General features: G+C 54.6%; 1 protein-coding gene across 1 annotated transcript in view; it reads left to right on the top strand.

The window, feature by feature from the left end:
• AHRR (aryl hydrocarbon receptor repressor) overlaps positions 1 to 22,857 on the top strand; it is a 76,711-nt gene extending 53,854 nt beyond the window's left edge. The window contains 8 exon segments of the mRNA XM_005894658.2: positions 963 to 1,052; positions 8,053 to 8,182; positions 8,994 to 9,130; positions 14,009 to 14,063; positions 14,066 to 14,207; positions 18,799 to 18,860; positions 19,059 to 19,200; positions 19,531 to 22,857. Coding sequence (XP_005894720.2) covers positions 963 to 1,052; positions 8,053 to 8,182; positions 8,994 to 9,130; positions 14,009 to 14,063; positions 14,066 to 14,207; positions 18,799 to 18,860; positions 19,059 to 19,200; positions 19,531 to 20,500 — 1,728 coding nt within the window. The 3' untranslated portion in view covers positions 20,501 to 22,857.
• Positions 22,858 to 23,904: the final 1,047 nt, after the last annotated feature.

The following is a 23,904-nucleotide window of genomic DNA, read 5'->3' as shown; positions in this document are numbered from 1 at the left end:
CCTCACTAGCCTTGGCTCTGGGAAGCCTGTGCAGGAGGGGCTGGAGGGCCTGCTTTTCAAAAAAAGGGAAACGTTAAATGAGCCCAAACAGTGCATGCCACAATAGTTACAGACATAACAGATTTAACAATCATTAAGATATTGTGAATAATGATACTAGAATTCACCCCCTTTTCACTCACCATCTCCCCAAAATGCACCCAGACTGGAGGATCTTAGAGGTGAGGTGAACCAGATGTTCTAGGAATACATTTTCTCATCATAAATAAGTGGGTATAGAAAATGAAAAAAGAGGGAAAGGATGTTTGATGATTTAGGTACGCTTGAACACCAAAATAAAGAGAGAAGCTTATAGGTGGATTTCCTTGAATATAGATGAATATTTCCCAAGTGAAATGCGTCAGTTCCAAGAACATATTAGAAATGATGACCAGATAAGATTTGCCCTCCATAGGCAAGAATGATGCACCATCAGAAGATCTGGTAGTGTAACATTAATAGACTAAAGAAAATCTATGTGATGATTTCAGTAGATACAGAAATAGCCCTTTTTGGAGCTCAACATTTTTCATGATAAAAATTCCTAGACAAACCAGAACGTGGTATAGAAGAGGACGGGAAAACCCACCTCGTGGCGCAAACGTTCCTGTTGTGTTCCAGGTATCCATGTGTCTCATCTCACCATGGTGATGTTTGTATTTTATAAAACATCGTTTGATAATCATTAGAAAAAGAACCCAAGTCATGAGCCTTATAAATGGTGACCAAGTTTCTCATGTCACCTGCTGGCTCAGGACACTTTGCGAATAGTCATAAAAAACTAAACGCGGGCCTTTCTGGAGGTTATGAATTCAGACCACAAAACAGGGAGGAAATGGTTGAAAAGCCAACCAGAAACAGTGCCTGATGCTTTTACTGCGAGTGATGTCATGCGAGTGACGTCGGCGTTCTTTTTGTTCTAGTCCCTCCACGGCTTCGCTCTGGTGGTGAGCGCGGAAGGGATGATCTTCTACGCGTCGGCCACGATCGTGGACTACCTGGGCTTCCACCAGGTAAGCACAGCGCCCTGTCTGCTGGGTTCAGTCCCGCTGCCTTGAAGGCGCGCTGTCTTCAAGGCGTGTGTGTGCTTCGTTGCTCAGTCATGTCTGACTCTGCAACCCCGTGGACTGTAGCCCATCAGACTCCTCTGTCCGGGGAATTCTCCAGGCAAGAATACTGGAGTGGATTGCCTTTCCTTCCCAACCCAGGGATCAAACCCGGGTCTCCTGCATTGCAGGCGGATTCTTTATTGTCTGAGCCACCCAGGACCTTGAACTTTTAAACTTCAAGGTTTAAAATGTCTCTAAAATAAAACTTTTTCTTTTTTTAAATCACCGACCTTTTGTCAGATGAGATTTTGCACACCTGGCTTTGTCTGAGGCTCAGGGTCATGGCGAGAGGCATGATGGTGTCTTGGGTGTTCCTGGTCTCAAAGCAGGGACTTCTGCGCCTGCAGCCCTACCTCTGCGTTCCTCGCTGCGAGAGGCTGGTCAGGGCCAGGGCAGGGACGTGTCCTGAGCTGCACTTCAGTGTCTCAAACCCCGGATGCGACATACAGTCAGGATGCAGTGTGCTCCAGAATCACTCTTGCTGGTGTGCGGATAGCTCGCCCAGGATGTTGCCCCAGGTCAGCACAGCCTGGACGATTCCAGACCTCAGGGCAGAGCAGGAACCTCAGGGCAGAGCAGGATGGAGTCCATCCAACCCTAGGTCCAAGGAGGTGGCTCAGTGAGAAGCCCCAGGAAAGGAAGTGGGACCTAGCTTGGCCTCTGGGAGGGAAAAGTCTCACGAGCAATCCCAGCCCAGAGTCAAACACTGGTAAAACCTCCTGGCTCTGCAACTTGGGCGGCTGGGGTCTGAGGACAAGCTGGGCACAAGTGTGGCCACCCCCCAAAAAAAAAACCTGTCCCCCACCCCAGCCCTCTGCAGGGAGCTCATAGCACAGGGTTATAAACTCCAGGAAGCCACCAACTGCCAGCCCTGGCACCTTCCCTGAGGAATTCAAGATAAAAACAGGTGGATTTGAGAGAGAACAAGACAGAACCTGGAAAAACCCAGAATACAGTGTGTCTGGGCTCAGGCCCTCCTCCGGGGGCACTTGACTATAGAGAATGACTGTAAGCTTAAAGACACAGGGTGAGCCAGAGAGAGCTGCAGGCACCGCGGGTGGAGGGCAGTGGGGCTGAGCCGGCCCTAGAGCACATTTGAGACCCCCTCGCCGGCAAGGCCACGGTGGCCCCTGGGAGGTGGACAGTCCACCAAGGGGCCCGCCCGCTGGTGTGCTTGCCTGGAGGCTGGAGACCACCCCGCGGAGCCAGGGCACCTCTGCGGGCCAGGCGAAACATTCGCAGCACCCGGGTCAGAGCCCAGCGAGGAAGGAGATGGGGGACAAGACGTGCAGTTAATACCGAAAATCTTCCCAATGGGCCAGAAGCTACGGCCACCGGCCGGCCTGGGTTCGGGGTTCGGGGAGAAGCCCGGAGGTCAGAGGTCGGGAGGCCTGCGGGCATCCGGCTCCGCCCCTTAGACGCCGGCCTTCTCCCGCAAGCTGCCAGACGGGCCTCCGGGCGCGCGCTCAGCGCCTCTCCACCTGCCTGCGTCCTGCGGGACCTCCTTCCTTGGTCGCTCCGCGGAGGCCGCGCTCACGGGGCCGGGCCCCTCTCGAGCAGCGCCCCTCTCCCAGGCCCGCGGGGGCGGAGAGAGGCCGTGGGCGCGACGATTCGAGTCCCAAGTAATGAAGCCTTCCTCGCGCCGCTGGACGGTGTGTGCAGCATCTGGATCTAGAAAAATGAGATGTGGTCGCGTGTGCCCCTTGAGACTTTTCATTTTTTGCCCCAATCGCTGTTGCCTGAGTTGCTCTGTAAATTCTCGGGACACCCACACCACCTGCCTTTGACTGTGTAATTCGAAGGTCCCACCCCTGTGTTGGGTTTCAGTGGGAAATGCAGGTGCCCTGTAGAGACCCGATTCCAGGTCTGAACTTGCTAATTGGAGCTTTTGTTTTCTTGGAACTGGGTTATTTCCTCTGAAGTGTTAGAAGTTAAAAAAAAAAAAAAAAAAGTTTTGCCTTTTATTATAAGGAAATTGTTTCCAAATGCCATTAAATCAGGCAGTGCCTCTAGTTTATGTAAAACATTTCGTGAACATATTAGACCAGCCCTGTGCTATTATTGTCAGCTTCTTGGGCAAAGTGCTTTACAAAAAGTCAGGAACCAGCCGTTTCCTGTGGCAACCTGAGTGCATCGGCTCAGCATCTTGCATTTCAGTGCTCTTTGAGATGAACAAATAGGCTTTAGATGTATATTTTAGTTGCCCTTGGCCTCTGCTGCTACAAGACGTTGTCCATTCTCTCCGAGGTCAGCAGTGGGAGCGTCTCATCCCCAGGTGAATCAGGACGGATGTGAGGGCCTGTGGCAGGAAGCAGTTAAGGGCCCACGGGCATGGAGAGCGGATATATGCTCTCTCTGCACAAAAGACAAAGATGGTCACTACTGGAATGAGCTGTTTGTGAAAATGGCTGTGCTTTTATCCTCAACTCTGCGGAGGGTGGTTCGGAGCCAAGATGAGACGCTCTGACCTGACCAGAGCGGGCTTGTTCTGTGCTCTGTGAACAGCTGACACGTCACTCTCCCCTGCTTCGCAGATCCCCCACCATTTCTTCTTGACCTCGTTTGTAGGAATCAAACCCTAGACATTAGGAAAGACGAAGGGAAGCCAGGCTAACTGCCACGATCTCGGTTTTCTCATCCCAGAAAGTGTCGACATTTAAGTGTGTGTGTGTTAGTTGTTCATCTGTGTCCAACTCTTTGTGACTCCGTGCACAGTAACCCTCCGGGCTTCTCTAACACCTTCAGAGTCGCCTGATCTGCGATGCCTCCTTCAGCTCTGCTTGTCCTCCTCCAAGTCGATCTCCTCCTGTGTCAGTTAAGCCGCGGACCCACCCTTTGCAGCCGTTCGTGGATTATCTGAGGTGTGCGGAGACGGCAAATGGGGCAGCAGGGCGCCCCTGGGGTTCTGCTGAAACTCACCAGGGGAATATGTGGACCACAGTGCCTACTTATTAGTCTACAGTGAGAAATACCAGCACTCAGACATCAGCACAGTTTTTTCCTTTAATCAAAACCATGGAGGGGAAAATGCCATCCATCAAAGAAGGATGGAAAATTCCTAGTAATGAGTCAAGCAAATCATACATAGTACTTCCACTCAGAAAATATAAAGCATTATTTAAAGAAATTTAAAGATCCAGAGCATCGAAGAATTGATGCTTTCTAATTGTGGTGCTGAAGAAGACTCTTGAGAGTCCCTTGGACAGCAAGGAGATCCAACCAGTCAGTCCTAAAGGAAATCAGTCCCGAATATTCATTGGAAGGACTGATGCTGAAGCTGAAGCTCCAATACTTTGGCCACTAGATGCAAAGAGCTGACTCACTGGAAAAGACCCTGATGCTGGGAAAGATTGAAGGCAGGAGGAGAAGGGGGCGACAGAGGATGAGATGGTTGGATGGCATCACCAACTCAGTGGACATGAGTTTGAGTAGGCTCCAGGAGACAGGGAAAGACAGGGAGGCCTGGTGTGCTGCAGTCCATGGGGTTGCAAAGAGTCGGGCATGACTTAGCAACTGAACAACAAGAAAATGGAAAGATATGCTGTGAATGGAGGACTTAACATTATTATCATAAAGGTGACAGATCAAGTTATAGAGTAACTGGCGTCCCTGGTGGCTCAGTGGAAAAGAATCCACCTGCCAATGCAGGAGGCACAGGTTCAATCCCTAGGTCAGGAAGATCCCTGAAGAAGGAAATGGCAACCCAGTCCAGTCTTCTTGCTTGAGGAATCCCATGGACAGAGGAGCCTGGCGGGCTATAGTCCATGGTGTCTCTAAGAGTCAGGCACAGCTTAGCGACGTAACAACCACACCAAAGAACAAGCACTGTGCTTTTCTGGGAGGAAATTGGACAAGCTGATTGGAAATGCAGAGACCTGAGCAAACCCAGCACCATGGGAGAGGGCATCAATGGTCTCTGGGACATACATTCCCAGACACGGCACCTCATGTCCAGCTCAGTGGCTGAGACCAGTGGGGTTGGTGCAAAGAAGGACACACGGCCTCGTAAGACAGGGGAGGTTCACAGCAGATTTTGGTTCACAGTGAAGCCGAAGTTGCCAGGAGGTGGGCAGGTGCTGGTCTTGTCAGTAAATGGTGCCTCATGGACTGGATCCTCTTGAAAAAAATGAATCTTGACACCTGCCTCACACCACACAGAGTCAATGGTAGATGGTGGAAGTTTCTAGAAGATGACAGGGCAGAGTCAGGAGGTATCTGAGGAACAAACACACAGAGAGGACAGAAGCCCTAAAGCCCTGACCATGAGGACAGACTGACAGATCAGGCCGTGTCAGAGCCATGAGGAGCACAGCAGGCCCAGGAGTGGGAAGATGTCTGCCAAGGAGTCCACCCAAGACAGGACTCCCACCCGGGAGGGTGCAGAAGGTGACAGGGCAGCCAGGCGGCCCCGTGGAGATTCGAGAGGACGACAGCAGCAGGCGGTGCGCATGCGTACATTCATCTGAAGACCAATAAACCTGTGGGAAGGCGCTCCGCTTCGTTAGTCCTCCTGATGTGCCGATTGAACACTAAACAGAAATTGTGACGTGGGGACGCACGGCTCACAAAGAACGCGGAGCGCCTGGGCTCGCACACGGCTGGAGCAGGTGTGCTTGCACGCTCACTCTGGCGGCTGGCGGTGTGTTCTGCTGGGGCTGAGGCCCTGTCCACCCCATGGCCCACATTCCAGGCCGGGGTGCAGGCTCAGCAGAACCGCCCTGGAAGACACAGCAGCCGCGCCGGTGAGAGGCCCAGACGGCAGGGAGGGACTCCCCACCGGCCTCCCCAGAGCCACACCACGGAGGGGCTGAACCACTGCTTCAGGCACCAGGGGCCGCGCCACCATCGTGAGATGGCACAGAGGGCACAGGGCTCCGTTTGAGAACAGAACCAGCCCGGGGTGCGGGGTCTGTGCCGTGGTCGCCTCCACAGAGGGCGGAGGGAAGGGTTCTGAGTCCTGACTGGGTGGGGAAGCTGCGTGACTATGATGTGGGCACGTTTCACATTCTGTGTTACGCCTGCATCACTAAACTGCATGAGGAGAGCTTCACTATGGGACATGCCCTTATGACTCTAGAACCTCCAGGTGAGGGGAGCAGCCAGATGAGGGGAGCCTCCAGGTGAGGGGGCCTCCAGGTGAGAGGGGAGCTTCCAGGTGAAGGGGAGCCTCTAGGTGAGGGGAGCTTCCAGGTGAGGGGAGCCTCCAGGTGAAGGGGCCTCCAGTTGAGGGGTGACTTCAGGTGAGAGGGAGCCTCCAGGTGAGGGGTGACATCAGGTGAGGGGTGACATCAGGTGAGGGGTGACTTCAGGTGAGGAAGGGCTCCAGGTGAGGGGTGACATCAGGTGAGGGGGGCTCCAGGTGAGGGGGAGCCTCCAGGTGAGAGGGGAGCCGTCAGGTGAGGAGGAGTCATCAGGTGAGGGGGGCCTCCAGGTGAGGGGAGCCTCCAGTTGAGGGGTGACATCAGGTGAGGGGTGACTTCAGGTGAGGGGGGCCTCCAGGTGAGGGGAGCCTCCAGGTGAGGGGTGACTTCAGGTGAGGGGGGGCTCCAGGTGAGGGGGAGCCTCCAGGTGAGAGGGAGCCTCCAGGTGGGCACCATGTCTCCTCGGGCTCCTCTTGTAACTGTGGCCCTTGAATGTCAAACAGGTAACCCCAGGAAGGTAGAAAATGAGTGTGATTGTAACTCGAAGGCTAAACTCTAATCATGTGCGCACACTCGCCCCCACAGTCTAAAACACAGGTTTCACAGAAAGAAGCGGACGCTAAGGTCAGAAGTGCTGTAGTCCTTGGTCAGTGTTGTCCAGGGCTCTGGCATGAATGAGGACTCACGGGGGACGGGGACACACCAGACCCCTCCTGCTGACACCTGCAGCACCTTCTGATTCTCATGCACCTGGAGGCCCCCTCACCTGGAGGCCCCTCTCACCTGGAGGCTCCCCCTCACATAGAGGCTCCCCCTCACCTGGAGCCCCCCCTCACCTGGAGGCCCCCTCACCTGGAGCCCCCCCTCACATGGAGGCTCTTCCCTCACCTTGTGGCCCCCCATCCACTCTGAGTGAGGTTGCCTATTACCTCCTAAGAAGGTAGCCTCCTTTGTGAAGCCCTGATCCTCAGGAACTTTTACTCCATCTGGTTTTTACAGTGACCCAGTTGAGAAACAACTGAAACTCAGCAGTGGGCCAGTTGAAGGCGCCGAGGGGCTTCTGCGGGACGGGGTCCCAGGGGTTAATGAGCGGTGCCGTTCAGTTCAGATGGGAAGACATGCACCAGCCTCGGTGTTTGTCGACACTCTGGATGGTTTCACCAACAGTACCGACAATCGAGTCCGCTGATATCTGCCTTCATAGCCCGAGGCAGGGCCTTGGTGCCCCCGACTGCGGGGTCCCAGCGTGGACCTGGGCAGTGGGGCAGCGCTTAGGGCCTGAGCAGGTGGGGGGACCCAGGACCAGAGAGAGGGCTGTGGGTCAGAGTCCTTGCAACATCCTGTGGGGGCAGCGGTCAGGCCAGGGGACCCCAGCCCAGCCCTGTCTCACCGTACAGGTGTGCTTCCCTAATTAACTTTGTGATCCGAGTGTAGCAAAGAGGCTGGAAGGTGACCAGACATAAGCACACAGCTCGATGCAGTTGGAGTCAGCTTTGAACAGTGGGAATCTTGATCCCAAATGAAGTTTGATCTCTGAGCCCTTGATCTGCCCCTGGAGGCACCGCCTGGCCTGGGGGGGCACTTTGTGGGCTGGACGCCTGGACTCCAGGCAGTGTTGGTTGCCTCCTGTGGGGAGGGACTTTCTCTTCACGGCTGTGACTTGCCTTTGACAGATGGATGAGATGTTTTTGTGGTCATTAACCCTGGAATACAGTGTGGACATTCCCTTGGGGTAAGGCTAAAATGACTGACTCATGTTCCAGACAGATGTGATGCACCAGAATATTTATGACTACATCCACGTGGATGACCGCCAGGACTTCTGCCGGCAGCTGCACTGGGCCATGGACCCTCCCCAGGCAGGGTGCGGGCAGCCACTACTCTCAGAGACAGGTGGGTCCTGGGGGCCCTGGTCTGATGCAGACTCGGAGGCTCCTGAGACACGTGGACGCCTCCACAGCGGTTGCCCCTTTCCCCCTCATCCTGTTGAAGCGGCATTGACACCCCTTCCTCCTCGGAGACCTCCTCCCATGCCCCCTCCCATCTCAGGCGGTTTCCGCAGGGGGCTCTCTGGCTCCCAGGGCACCTGTGTCTCCTGCTCTGTAGGGTGTGAGGCCCAGAAGCCAGGGACCCTGTCTCTAGTTTTGCAAACGCCCCCTCAGATGCACATCTTCTAGGAAATTCTCTCCACCTACCTGAGATTTACCCAAAACAGTCTCCCAAATGTTGCTGTCTGTTCGGGGACGTTGCCCCCTGTGGGCAGGACCCCCGAGGTGTCCCAGATCTGTGGCCCCTGCCCAGTGGACATGCCAGGCAGGTGCCCAGGTCCCTGGGATGGCAGAGCAGATGGGAGCTCGGGGGGCAGGGTGAGTGGCCGCCCCTGGGGTGCAGTGCAGGGAAATGGGGTCCTGGGTCTACCATACGTTCCCCACGGCGGTCAGGAACTCCAGGAGTTTCCGGCACGCCTTCACACGGCAGCGTGTGTTGCCTTCTACAGGCAGAGGAGATGCAGTGTCAGGCGCCGGCCAGCTTCACAAGCTCAGAGCAAAAGCCCAAGCTAACAGACACTCACGAGGGGCCAGTGGGGGCAGTGCTCCGGGAGGGAGGCCTGTGCGTTACGTGCCAAGAGCTGCTGTTGGCACCACGAATTTGCTGACCAGGGTGTGTTTCTGCTTTCTCCCTGGTACCCGCCGTCTGTGCCCAGGAGAGGATGCCGTCCTGGGGAGGCTGCTCCGGGCCCAGGAGGGGGGCGCAGACCCGCCCACCGAGTACTCGGCCTTCCTGACACGCTGCTTCATCTGCCGTGTGCGCTGCCTGCTGGACAGCACCTCGGGCTTCCTGGTGAGTGAGAGGGTGGGGATGGCACCTGGGGGCCTCCTGGTGAGTGAGAGGGTGCAGGATGGCACCTCGGGGCTCCTGGTGAGTGAGAGGGTGGGGATGGCACCTGGGGGCCTCCTGGTGAGTGAGAGGGTGCAGGATGGCACCTCGGGATTCCTGGTGAGTGAGAGGGTGGGGACGGCACCTCGGGCTTCCTGGTGAGTGAGAGGGTGCAGGATGGCACCTCGGGGATCCTGGTGAGTGAGAGGGTGGGGATGGCACCTGGGGGCTCCTGGTGAATGAGAGAGTGCAGGATGGCACCTTGGGCTTCCTGGTGAGTGAGAGGGTGGGGATGGCACTTTAGGGCTCCTGGCAAGTGAGAGGGTGGGGATGGCACCTCGGGCTTCCTGGTGAGTGAGAGGGTACAGGATGGCACCTCGGGCTTCCTGGTGAGTGAGTGAGTGGGGATGGCACCTGGGGGCTCCTGGTGAATGAGAGAGTGCAGGATGTCACCTTGGGCTTCCTGGTGAGTGAGAGGGTGGGGATGGCACCTGGGGGCCTCCTGGTGAGTGAGAGGGTGCAGGATGGCACCTCGGGCTTCCTGGTGAGTGAGAGGGTGGGGATGGCACCTGGGGGCCTCCTGGTGAGTGAGAGGGTGCAGGATGGCACCTCAGGCTTCCTGGTGAGAGAGTGGCTGCAGGGCCAGTGCTGCGTGAGTCCAGGCCTGGGCCTGGCACAGGGCTCCAAGGTCCATGGGAACAGTTGGCGAAGCAAGGGGTGGGGTGTGGGTGCCTTGCAGGGAGGGGGGATCTGGCCTCGATGGGGCAGGGCTGAGTCACGGCAGGTTAATGAGAATGAAGTGGGGCATCTTCAGGGGTGACACCCCCCCACCCCTGCTCATCCTTTATTCAGGCGGTTGGTTGGTTGTCCAGAAGGCCTTTTGTTTTGATCATACTTGGTTGACTCATTGGAAAAGACTCTGATGCTGGGAGGGATTGGGGGCAGGAGGAGAAGGGGACGACAGAGGATGACATGGCTGGATGGCATCACTGACTCGATGGACGTGAGTCTGAGTGAACTCCAGGAGTTGGTGATAGACAGGGAGGCCTGGTGTGCTATGATTCATGGGGTCGCAAAGAGTCGGACACGACTGAGCAACTGATCTGATCTGATCTGAAGATGATTTTTGTTCCACATGATGTAGATAGATTTTACCTAACACTGAGGCAGAGGTTGAAACCTAGGTTGAAGTGAGGCCATGTCTGAAGCACAGAGTAGAGGAAACAAGCAAAGAACTCAGTTTAGAGTGTCTTGCCATATTTTCCCACAAGGCTGGCCACGGCACATGCAGGGAAGGGCTCTGGAGTAGGGACTGAGGCTCCAAGTACGGGGTGGGGTGGGCAGCTCAGATCCCAGGCTCACCCCAGCCCCCCTGCCTGCGTTCAGCCTGCTCACACCCAGCGGCCAGGGCTGCCCCCGAGAGCCCTTGTCAAAACCTCAGGACATGCAGTTGATGTTGGGTTTTTAGCTCTAAGTCAGCCATGGCGGGAATTTTCACACCAAAGAAACTGTCCAGTGCCACAGATCAGAGCTTTTCCCCCAGAGCTGGATGTAAGGTGTCCCAGCATGGCCAGAAACTGCTCCACACCAAGCTCATGGCCAGCACACATAGAGAATTTCAGGCATTTGTTCACCCCATAAATTCATGCACAGATGGAGAGATGGAAAGATAGGTGGGTGGATGGAGGGAGGGACAGATGGAGGGATGGAGGGAGAGACTGACTGACAAGTGAGGGGCAAGAAGAGCGTGCAGCGTTACTCGTCCACACAGGGCAGGGTGCCCTGAAGCCATGCGAACTTACTCAGTTACAGATCAACTTTCCATCATAGAGAGAGCTTTTATTTTCTTTATCACACACTCCAGAGTTACTGTCTGGCTTTTTAGTTCTCACCAAATGCTCACAAGGCATCCAAGTCTACGCCCTGACCACTAATGCCGAAAAAGCTACCGTTGAACGGTTCTGCGATGACCTGCAAGGCCTCCTAGAACTAACACCGAAAGAGATGCCCTTTTCATCACGGGGGCTGGAGTGCAAAAATAAGAAGTCGAGAAATACCTGGAGGAACAGGCAAGTTTGTTCTTGGAGTATAAAATGAAGCAGGGCAAGGGCTAACAGAGTTTTGCCAAGAGAACGCACTGGCCATAGCAAACACCCTCTTCCAACAACACAAGAGAAGACTCTATACATGGACATCACCAGATGGTCAACACCGAAGTCAGATTGATTATATTCTTTGCAGCCAAAGATGGAGAAGCTCTATACAGTCAGCAGAAACAAGACCAGGAGCTGACTGTGGCTTAGATCATGAAGTCCTTGCCAAATTCAGACTTAAATTGAAGAAAGTATGGAAACCACTAGACCATTCAGGTATGACCTAAATCAAATCCCTTATAGTTATACAGTGGAAGTCACAAATAGATTACAGGGATTAGATCTGATAGACAGAGTGCCTGAAGAAGTATGGATGGACGTTCATGACACTGTACAGGAGGCAGTGATCAAGACCATCCCCCCCCAAAAAAAATGCAAAAAGGCAAAATGATTGTCTGAGGAGGCCTTACAAATAGCTGAGAAAAAAGAGAAGCAAAACGCAAAGGAGAAAATGAAAGATATACCCATCTGAATGCAGAGTTGCAAAGAATAGCAAGGAGAGGTAAGAAAGCCTTCCTCAGTGATCAATGTAAAGAAATAGAGGAAAACAACAGAATGGGAAAGACTAGAGATCTCTTCAGGAAAATTAGAGATACCAAGGGAACATTTCATGCAAAAATGGGCATAAAGGACAGAAATGGTATGGACCTAACAGAAGCAGAAGATATTAAGAAGAGGTGGCAAGAATACACAGAACTGTACAAAGAATATCTTCACGACCAAGATAATCACGATCACTATGACTGTGATCACTCACCTAGAGCCAGACATCCTGGAATGTGAAGTCAAGTGGGCCTTAAGAAGCATCACTACAAACAAAGCTAGTGGAGGTGATGGAATTCCAGTTGAGCTATTTCAAATCCTGAAAGATGATGCTGTGAAAGTGCTGCGCTCAATATGCCAATAAATTTGGAAAACTCAGCAGTGGCCACAGGACTGGAAAAGGTCAGTTTTCATTCCAATCCCAAAGAAAGGCAATACCAAAGAATGCTCAAACTACAGCACAATTGCACTCATCTCACACGCTAGTAAAGTAATGCTCAAAATTCTCCAAGCCAGGCTTCAGCAATACGTGAACCGTGAACTTCCAGTTGTTCAAGCTGGTTTTAGAAAAGGCAGAGGAACCAGAGATTAAATTGCCAACATCTGCTGGATCATCAAAAAAGCAAGAGAGTTCCAGAAAAACATCTATTTCTGCTTTATTGACTATGCCAAAACCTTTGACTGTGTGGATAACAACAAACGGTGGAAAATTCTTCAAGAGATGGGAATACCAGACCACCTCACCTGCCTCCTGAGAAATCTATATGCGGGTCAAGAAGCAACAGTTAGAACTGGACATGGAACAATAGACTGGTTCCAAATTGAGAAAGGGGTATGACAAGGATGTATATTGTCACCCTGCTTATTTAACTTATATGCAGAGTACATCATGCAAAATGCTGGGCTGGATGAACCACAAGCTGGAATCAAGATTGCTGGGAGAAATATCAGAAACCTCAGATATGCAGATGACACCAACCTTATGGCAGAAGGAAAAGAGAAACTTAAGAGCCTCTTGATGAAAGTGAAAGAGGAGAGTGAAAAAACCGACTTAAAAGTCAACATTCAAAAAATGGAGATCATGGCATCTGGTCTTATCACTTCATGGCAAATAGATGGGGAAACAGTGGAAACAGTGACAGACTTTATTTTCTTGGGCTCCAAAATCACTGCAGATGGTGATTGCAGCCATGAAATTAAAAGACACTTGCTCCATGGAATAAAAGCTATGACCAACCTAGACAGCATATTAAAAAGCAGAAACATTACTTTGCCAACAAAAGTCCATCTAGTCAAAGCTATGGTTTTTCCAGTAGTCATGTGTGGATGTGAGAGTTGAACTATAATGAAAGCTGAGTGCCAAAGAATTGGTGCTTTTGAACTGTGGTGTTGGAGAAGACTCTTGAGAGTCCCTTGCACTGCAAGAAGATCCAACCAGTCAATCCTAAAAGTAATCAAGCCTGAATATTCATTGGAAGGACTGATGCTGAAGCTGAGCGTCCAGTACTTTGGCCACCAGATGCAAAGAGCTGACTCACTGGAGAAGACCTTGATGTTGGGAAAGATTGAAAGCAGGAGGAGAAGGGGACAACAGAGGATGAGATGGTTTGATGGCATCACTGACTCAGTGGACAGGAGTTTGAGCAAACTCCGGGAGATAATGGACAGGGAAGCCTGGTGTGCTGCAGTCCATGGAATCACAGAGTCGGAGAGGACTGGGCGACTGAGCTGACTAACTGAACTCATATGCTCTAGATCAGGAAAATCCAGTTGTCCCTGAGTTTTATTGCCATGAGTGGATGGCGTTTGGGGAATGGAGGGTCATGGGGCCAGTCCTCAGAGGTGGTTGGCCCCAGCACGTCCTCCCAGGGTGCTGCCTGGTGACTCGGCCGAGTCTAGGGATGTTCACGCGCCTGAATGAGGACTCACATGCCCACGAATGCGCACAACTGGAAGTTTAGAGAAAGCTACAGGGAAACCCCGATGATTCGAAAGCAGTGGGGCGCACCTGTCCCCAGGGGCCGGCATGGAAGACGTGTTGGTTCCGTCCTTGGGAATGTGAGTTCTGAGGCCTTTGGCCGTTGACCAGTTAGCCTAGCTAATATATCTTGTGACTCTGCCTTCGTTTCTGTCTTTGAAACACCAGACGATGCAGTTTCAAGGACGACTGAAGTTCCTCTTCGGTCAGAACAGGCGGGCGCCCTCGGTGCAGCCCTGCTCCCGCGGCTGGCCCTGTTCTGCGTGGCGGCCCCCCTGGCCCTGCCGCCGGGCGTGGAGGTGAGGGTGAAGACCGTGTACCTGAGGGCGAAGCACAGGGCGGACGTCCCGGCCTCCACCGACGCCAAGTGAGTAGAGGCCCCGGCAGCCAAGCCTGTCCTCGTTACTGCTGGGCCACACGCGCTGTCTGCACACGTGCCTTTTCTGCCTGTTCTCACTTCATTTCCAGCAAGGAGTAAGATAAAAAAGTTGGCTGTTTTTAAAGCTGCTACATCATGGGAGAAGCAGCTATTAGAAAAAAGAAAGCCTGTCACTAGTATTTGTCAACCGCAGCAGCGAACACTTCTCCCTGCCTCTTGTCATCCCCCAACCCTCCACTCAGAGCCTCGGAGGCAGTGCCGGGGCCCCGGACCCCACGGGGCTGGGGGCGAGGCTGCAGCCTCCGTTTGTCCCCTCCATCGACTCCAGGCTCACAGGGGCACATGCTGGGGACAGGGACTCCACAGGTGTCCTGTCCCTCCGGCTCAGGGTGAAGAATCTGTCTGCAATGCAGGAGACCTGCATTCAATCCCTGGGCTGGGAAGATCCCCTGGAGGAGGGAATGGCCACCCCCTCCAGTATTCCTGCCTGGAGAATCCCATGGACAGAGGAGCCTGGCGGGCTACAGTCCATGGAGTTGCAGAGCTGAACATGACTGAGCGACTAACACTTTCACTTTCAGAGAGTTAGGTTTTCTAGGAGATTCCCAGCTACACTCTCTGGGACGGCTGGATCTGCGTGGGGTCAGGTTCTGGGGCAGGTCGAGCTTCTGTGTGCCTGGACACTGTGTCTGCTGCTGGGTGAGGAGGCCCTGGGGAGGGCCACGTCTGAGGTCTGCCTGTCTTCCTCCTCAGTGCCCCCCGCCGTGCCCTGTCCAGGGACAGACTCCTAGGAGACCAAGTCCCCAGCCCGCTTCTCTGTCGCTCCTTAGCACTCAGGTTCCCCTTGGACCTCAGCACCAGTTCACAGGCCCGGGAAACCTCCCATTCCTGCTTGGGGTTCATAGGGATCTGGGGGAGCCCTGCCTTCAGGCACAGGCACCTCATCACAGCCTCCAGGTCCCATGGACCCACACCCTACGGCAGCAGTGTTCTGGAGCATTTAAAAAGTAAATATATATGCTTTTTTTTAAAGGTAGAAAATGTAAAATAGGAGGAAGGAAAAACAGGATACTCATGGGAAAAAGCTGTAAAAATAACTGATGAAGCAACTGAAACATGAGGTGCAACAAGGCACAGAGGCTACACCCCCAGCACACCTGGGCGTGTCTCGTGGGGCGGGACGGCCCTGCCCACACCCCAGACCCGCGCACTCTCCGCCTGCCCCTGCCTCTCAGAGTCCTCTGCGTGTTCACACTCTCTGGGCTGGCGATGGTGACTGAGCCCATACGCTGAACTCTCAAATTCCCAGCCCTGTGATCAGACGGAGGGAAAATCCTCCCTCCATTGCTTCTCCATAGCAAAGTAATGCTCAAAATCTTCCAAACCACGCTTCAGTAGTATGTGAACCAAGAACTTCCAGATGTTCAAGCTGGATTTAAAAAGGCAGAGGAACCAGAGCTCAAAATGCCAATCTCTGTTGATCATCGAAAAAGCAAGAGAGTTCCAGAAAAACATTTACTTCTGGTTTATTGACTATGTCAAAGCCTTTGACTGTGTGGATCACAACAAACTGTAAAATTCTTCAAGACTTGGGAATACCAGACCACCTGACCTGCCTTTTGTGAAATCTGTATGCAGGTCAAGAAGCAACAGTTAGAACCAGATATGGAATAACAGACTGGTTCCAAATCGGGAAGGAGTACGTCAAGGCTGTAGTTTGTTATCTATGCAGAGTACATCATGCGAAATGCCAGGCTGGATGAAGCACAAGCTGGAATCAAGATTGCCGGGAGAAATATCAGTAACCTCAGATATGCACCCTTATGGCAGAAAGTGAAGAAGTAAGGAGCCTCTTGATGAAAGTGAAAGAGAAGATTGAAAAAGCTGGCTTAAAACTCAAGATTCAGAAAACTAAGATCATGGCATCCAGTCCCATCACTTCATGGCAAATAGATGGGGAAACAATGGAAACAGTGAAAGTAAAAGTCACTCAGTTGTGTTCAACTCTGTGACCGCATGGACTATATAGTCCATGGAATTCTCCAGGCCAGAATAGTGGAGTGGGTAGCCTTTCCCTTCTCCAGGGGATCTTCCCAACCCAGGGATCGAACCCAGGTCTCCCATATTGCAAGTGGATTCTTTACCAGCTGAGCCACCAGGGAAGCCCAAGAATACTGGAGTGGGTGCCCTTCTCCAGTGGATCTGCCCAACCCTGGAATTGAACCAGGGTCTCCTGCATTGCAGGCAGATTCTTTACCGACTGAGCTATCAGGGAAGCAAAACAGTGAGAAAGTTTATTTTTTTGGACTCCAAAATCACTGCAGATGGCGACTATAGCCATGAAATTAAAAGATGCTTGCTTTTTGGAAGAAAAGCTATGGCCAACCTAGACAGCATGTTAAAAAGCAGAGACATTACTTTGCCGACAAAGGTCTGTTAGTGAAAGCTATGGTTTTTCCAGTGGTCATGTATGGATGTGAGAGTTGGACCATAAAGAAAGCTGAGAGTTGAAGAATATATGCTTTTGAACTGTGGCATTGGAGAAGACTCTTGAGAGTCCCTTGGACTGCAAGGAGTTCCGACCAGTCCATCCTAAAGATGCTGAAGCTGAAACTCCAATACTTTGGCCACCTGATGTGAAGAACTGACTCATTTGAAAAGACCCTGATGCTGGGAAAGATTGAAGGCAGGAGGAGAAGGGGACGACAGAGAATGAGATAGTTGGATGGCATCACCAACTCGATGGACATAAGTTTGAGCAAGCTCCGGGAGTTGGTGATGGACACGGAGGCCTGGGGTGCTGCAGTCCATGGGGTTGCCAAGAGTTGGACAAAACTGAGCAACTGAACTGAACTGGACTGATCGCTTCTCCAGGAGGCGTGCTGTCCCCTGGCGGCCATGCGGGGAAGCGCAGGTGGGCCAGCCTCCACGGCGGGTGTGGACTCCCGGACCACCTGCCACTGCCCCGGGTGGCGTGGACGCCTGGATGTCCCTCGGAGGGCTGGCGAGGGTCTTCACGGTGAGGCTAGGATACTGTACAGAGGGGGACTGTGGAGCGAATACTAGACACATGTTGTAAATATCATTAAAACTCAGGGAGGTTATCACAGAGTGCCAGGCTGGACGCCCTGTGTTAACAGCAACTTCGTGTCTGCTCTCGGTTTTACACGGGACGGTGCATGTGTGTGGACGCAGTCCTCCCCGTCGGGCCCCCCTCCTTCACTGGGTCCACAAGTCCATTCTCCGCACCTGCGTCTCCATGCCTGCCCTGCAGATAGGTTCATCGGTACCGTCTTACTGGATTCCCATATATACGATAATACGTGATACTTGTTTTCCTCGGTCTGACTCACTTCACTGTATAACAAGCTCTAGGTTCAGCTGGGGGGAGCAGAGGGGATATGTGTATAATTATGGCCGATTCACATTGTTGTGTGGCAGAAGCCAACGTTGTAAAAATTTTAAAAATAAAGAAAAAAACTGGAAGAGAGGAAGAGCCCTCCAACATTTTGGGAAAGAAGCCTCTGTTGCCTTCGGGGTTTTCTGGAACCGAATCCTGCCCTGAGCTGAACTCCTTGCTGGAGCACCTCCTCCCGTCCACTCCCCTCTGAGCTCAGAGGCCGTGAGGAGCGAACCCAGGGAGTCTGAGGCCCAGGAGGCTGGCTCTGGATGGAGCATCGTGCTCGCTGGACCCAGTTCAGGTCCTTTACAAGTCTTCCTGAAGGGGCCTTTGTGACAGAGCCTCGCTCCTGAATGTTCACGGGTCCTGTGTGCGAGCCGCATGCTCTCCACCTCTGTCCTGTCTCTGCTGTGTCTCTGGGTCCATCTCTGTGTCTGTCTTCCTCCTCTGTCTCTCCTCTGTCTCTGTCTCCATCTCTGTCTCTCCCGTGTCTCCATCTCCTCCTCTGTCTCCGTCTCAGCTCCTGCAGAGACACCCACAAGATGGAGAGTCAGGGCCACTGCAGGGCAGGAAGCTCTGGCTGTGCAGCCAGCTGGCCAGGGTTTGAATCCCACTCCTGCACCTGCTGTGGGGGCAGCTTCAGGCAAGTCGCTTAACACTTCAGAGCCTCGTCTTTTTCTTTGGAAATATAAACAAAATATGATCTGCACGACAAGTTGCAAGTTGCCCTAGGATCTATGACTGTAAGTTCTATGAGATGCAGGTGTGTGTGTGTGTGTGTGCGCGCGCACTGCCCTGGGCGGTCAGTGTTTAGTGTCACTAGCTCAGTGCTCACAGTGACTTTGTAAACTACAGCAAACAGCTACCGCAGGTCACAGGGATCTGTGTCTTCATTCTGAAATCCAGAAGAAAGCAAACACGCCAAAGCCCATTCCGGCAGCCACGAGTGTCTGCTTTCTGAAGCGAATTCGCTAGTGCTTCACTGGCCTGAAAGATGATGTGAATCGGAATTTCCAGCAAATCTGTAACTGAGAGAAGGCTTTCCAATCTCTACAGACTTTCACACAGGGAGTTACTGTATCTTATGCTCTTGGGTGGCAGCAAAACCGTCGTGTGTAATTTCTGCCCTTGATACACATTTAATCTGCTTGTTGCTTTGCTCTCTTCTGTCCTTTGCAGAGCAAAAGCTGCCTCAAGTCTCTGCGAATCAGAATTGCTTGGAAACACCAATTACTCAGCAGGTACTCCTCACAATTCTCTCGACCACCTTTTCAAATGGGTGAAATGAGCGAATCCCTGGAGGCGGGCGTGGGCTCACTACTGTCCGGAGCACGGGGCGGGTGTGCAGAGCCGGGCTCTCAGGTGTCTGTCACCTTGTGGAAGGTGAGTGTCCACCCACTCCAGGCTCTGCTCAGCCTCACTTTCCCAAATCCTAACAGGGAGAAGCAATGGAGAAAACGGCCTTTCCTTGTTCAGGACACCAGAGGACGCCTGCCGCTGGGGCCGGGTCACAGCCCGGGGCCCCTGCCTGTGCCTCCGGGGCGGCCCTGACCTTGTCCTTGACCCCGATGGCACCTCAGGGTAAGTGAGTCAGGGCGTCAGCAGCCCTCGCCCTCAGCAGCTGAGCTTCCCTGGGTGGGACAGGCGGACACAGAGGGCACCCACAGCCGCTCCTCGCCCTGGAGGTCGTCCTCACCGCGTGGGGACTGGCCGGGGACACTGACGCCCCAGCCTCTGTCCTCATCACTCCCATCCCAGGCCCCTCCACCGCATCCCGGGGTGCTGGGGGACTGTGGGAGGGCCCTTCGGGGAAGGAAGGGGCTGGCCCGTGGTCCGGAGCTGCAGGTGGCACCGCCCAATGCAGGGTCGCCCCCTCGGCCTGTCCCGTCTGACGGGAGTCCCCTCCCTCAGGGCAGAGGAAGGAGAGGAGCTCGGGGGGCTCCCGCGGGACGTGCCCCCTTACAGCTGCCGCCTGGAGTCCCTGGGCCCTGTGAAGCACCTGGACTGGGCGGCCGGGAGGCACGGTCAGGATGATGGCAGTGCCAAGCTGAAGCTGGAGCCCGGCAAGGCTGACCCGTTCCCCACCGCCCCGGCCCACGGCGCCTGCCTGCCCTACCTGGGTGCGCAAGGCACCGTCCACTCCCTCCGGAGCTCACCCAGCTCTCACCCACCCAGGCCGCCCCCTGGGGCCTGCGCCAGCCGGACCAGCAGAGCCCTGCGGGACGGGCACCAGGGCCCAGCGCCGCCCCCCACACCCGGCCCCTTCCCCCAGGGGGGCCTGGACAGCAGGGTCCCTCGGCCAGCAGTCCAGCATCTCCCGGTGGGCGGCTACCCCGCTGAAGACAAGCTGCGAGGCCTTCTGATGCCCCCGGGAGCCCCGAGTCACCCCGCGTTGTCACTCGATGTGCCCATCAAGATGGAGAGTGACTCAGGGTCCGAGGACGCGGCGGACGGCTACCGCATGTCCCCAGCCCAGGTGTGGCTGGGGGCCGGCAATCCGGCCAAGAGACAGCTGGTCACCTTCCCCACCAGGATGCACCTTAAGACGGAGCCGGGCGCCAGGCTCCCCCTGTACACCCCACCCCCAGGGCCTGGCCTGCTGGGCGCCCCCCCCAGACCCGGCAGGGGGCTGGCCCCGCTGCACCCCACGTCCTGTGCCTGCCTGGAGCCCCCACCCCGCCTCTGCATGCGGGGCCACCAGCCCTTCAACCTGGGCTGCAACTGCCGGGCTCCCGGGCCAGCTCCCGCAGTCAAGCTCGAGCCCCTAGACTCGCCCCTGTGGGCAGCTCACGGCCAGGGCGGGCCGCCTGGGCTGTTCTCCAAGAGCGCCCCGGCCGCGGGGATGCCCCCCAGGGACACGCAGTGCGCCTTCCTGCCCTAGAGCTGCCGGGCCGCACGGACAGTGCTCTTGCCCGAGCCTTCCCCGAGGGAAGCACATGCAATGGCAAGTTCACCGAAGGTCCTAAGTGCAGGGTGGTCGTCAGCTGCTCAAGGGCGGAGGGTTCTCCTCTGAGGAGCACAGCTCCCCATCCCCACCCTAGGTCATCTCCCCAGCGCCTCGCAGGGAGCAGACCTCGGGGAACAGCCGCACCCTGGTGGCCCGCTGCCAAGACAGCTCATTGGGAGTAAGGCTCACTGAATGGCAGGTGGCCACATGCTCACGCCTGGGAGGAATCTAGAAGTTCAGCCAGAAGAGGCTGATGGCGCCGGGCCACCCTCCACTCCAACATGCAGCGTGTGCTCAAAACGCTGGCCTAGGCCAAGGCAGGCCCGGAGCTGGGATTGGCCAGATCTTGTGCGGTTCTTGCTGCAGTCTCTGGGGTTTCAGCGGCCTCCGATGGAGGTCTGTGCTTATCTGCCCCCCGCTGCATCATGTCACCTGGTGCACAGGGTCGAGTCCAGAAGCACAGCATGAGGGGAAGGAAGGAGCTGGTTCAGGTGTCAGGCTGCCTTGCTGACTGCAGGTCTTCAGATGACTCTGATCATCATCCCAGAAGGAATTAATCGAGACCAGACAGACAGGCAGCATTTTATAAAAAGGAAAAAATTGTGGGGACTTCCCCTGTGGTCCTGCAGTTAAATGCCTGCAGGGGGTGTGGGTTCGATCCCTGGTCAGGGAACTAAGATTCCACATGCCACAGGGTGTGGCCAGAAAAAAAGAAAAAAAATTGTGAAGGGAACACATTCTGAATGTAGGGAATTTAGGTGCAAAAGAAGAAATCAGAAGGCAAAGGCCACCCGCAGTCATCACGGATAGCTCTGGCGGAGGGCAAAGTTCACCACACCTTCGGGGCGACCCCACACCACGGGTGCAGTCTGTGCAGGATGTGACACCAAGGGACAGAGCCACCACGGGGCAGGAGGAAGCTGGTTGGAGACCCTTCCTCTTTATAGCACGAGCATCTGTCCTCAGTCACCCCCTGCCCCAAGAGTCTCAGGACGTGCGGGAGCCCAGCGGGGACTTGCAGTCCCACCGCATTCAGCAAGGGGTCTTTCTCTCTGTCATCTGTGGCTTTGGGGTGTCAGCGTTTAGCTCCTGAGTTGGTGGTGAAGCTATTTGCTTCATTCACGTTGTCGAACTCAGGACAGGGCCAGCAGGACTGGGTCTGCTGGACTCTTAGGCACACCTGGGGGTGCTCTTACCCCTCAGCGGTCTGCTTCTTGGAAGGGCTTCGCCAGGGGCATGGTGGGGGTGGAAGGTTTCTTCCCAGAGTGACAGAAGTTACCCGTCAGACTCCGGGTTGGGCGTTGTCAATTCATGGCTTCATAGGATCCCCAGCAGCCTTCTCTTCTGTGCCCACCCCTTGCAGGGCCCTTACAGAAAGTGACGCTGGTGCCATGCTGCCCCCGCCTTTGCCAGAGTCTCCCCCTCCCCTGTTTTGATGGCAGCACAGCTGCCTGTCAGGACCACCTGCTTCCCACCCTCAGCCGGCTCAGCACCCCTCTCTTCTTGGTTCTCATACTGAGCCCAGCCCACTGTGTACATTTCATCCCTAAGATACGGCGTGGAATTTCAGAAACTTCCTCCTTCCTTTCTATTCACGCCAAGTGCCCAGCTCCTCATGGAAGCACTGTGCCATCTCTCAGAAGTGACTGTCAGCCTCTCTGGAGCTCCCTCTGTGAAGGGAGGGTCCTCAAATGCACCCTCTGCACAGGGGCACCCATTCCTGTCTCGGTGTGGTAGCCGGCAGTCTGCATGTGTGCAACCTTGGACCAGAAAGATGGAGTGGAGAGGCGTCATTGCGTGTTTGCACACTGTAGCCGGAACCCAGCGAAGGACAGCTGCGGCTTGAGGAGGCCCAGCAGTCTGCCCCCAGGGCCATGGTGCCCGAGTGTTCAGATGCACCCACTCCCCTGGACTACGTGCGCCGATTTGGTCCCAGCAGGTGCGTGGCGCGTGGCGACTCACGCTTTGTTGGTGCAGAATCCAGCGCCTGGACATCGGGGCTCCAGTCTCGTGCTCCAGAGATGCTGTCACGCTGGAGGCCCAGGCCCTGACGCGCTGGAACAGTGGCAACAGAGCCTGCCTCCATCAGCACTTTGCTGTTTTACAGCCTTGCCCCCCTGATAAACTGTGCAGAAGGTGATGATGGAACGTGGAATGTCAGATGTGGCCATTTCTGCAGATGTGGCCGTCCCTGCTTTAAAATGTCAGTGACAGCACCAATTTCAGGCCTATATTTTCTGTTGCTGGTAGCTTTTGCCTATATAGCTGAAAAATATTAAAATCAAAGATGATGTAGGAATGGGATGGAAGGGAGGCGATAAACACAACTTATAGTTTATATTTTTGTAGTTTCTATTGGATGAAAAAAGTGTTTAATATCTGGACAGACTTGTTGAATTTTTAAACACAGATGCACTATAATGCAGCCTTTCGTACTATTTCCTCAGTGCCTTTAGAAAGACCTTTCAATTTCCAATACTGTGGTTTGTATTAAATTTATGATATTGATGTAAAATAAAATCATATGTTGTATGTGTTTACTGTAAATGGAAACATCTTCTTAATTTTCCAAATGAAATACCTTATTTCCTTTACAGTGTGTGTAGGCAAATTTACATTCTAAGACTGTCCTTTGCCGCCAGGCTCAGGGCCATGATAAGAGCGAGAGTGGACTTGGGGTCCCAGGAGGAGCCCCCACAGCTGTGCTGTCAGCCCGTCTCCCTTTCCTGCCAGACCTCCTGCCCAGCACCGAGGCCTGGGGGACACCCCAGACTCAGACTGCGCTGTGAGGAGCAGACGCCTGGCCCAATGTCACATGTGTCTCTGCCCAGGACCCGGGGACCAGTGTGTGGGAAGGGCCAGGAGGTCATCTGGGTCCAGGCAGAAACCACCCCCCCCAGGGTCAAGGGAGTCATGTTTTCATTTCTTTCGTTTGGTTGCAGAGCACCTCCAAACCGAATGAGCACTCAGCGCCCCGTATGGCACTCGGAGCTGCCCCGGTGCCAGTCCAGCCCAGCCCAGCCCCTTCCTGCGCCCAACAGGCCATATCCCTCCCTTCTCCACGACTCCGTGTCCCTCCTGGGGAGACTAGGCCAGCCTGCCCCCGCCTGCTGGGTCCCAGCCAACTGCTCCCTGGCCCTGGGGGCCAGCAGTCCAGCCTGCCGTCCCCACACCCACCTCCTCTCCCTGTGTTCTTCAGTCTCATCACGGGGAGACCTGGAGGCTGGCGTCACCCCACCGCATGACTCTCCCACCACCCAGCCTGCCACCAGCGGATGTGTGGGTTGTCTCCAGACTTCCGCTTGCCCAGCAGCTGCCCCGCGCCCTCTGTGTGCTTC

The sequence above is a fragment of the Bos mutus genome, chromosome 20, assembly GCF_027580195.1.
Source record: "Bos mutus isolate GX-2022 chromosome 20, NWIPB_WYAK_1.1, whole genome shotgun sequence".
NCBI lineage: Eukaryota > Metazoa > Chordata > Mammalia > Artiodactyla > Bovidae > Bos > Bos mutus.
Note: the sequence above shows the minus strand (reverse complement) of the source record. Positions and strands in the feature narration are given on the sequence as shown.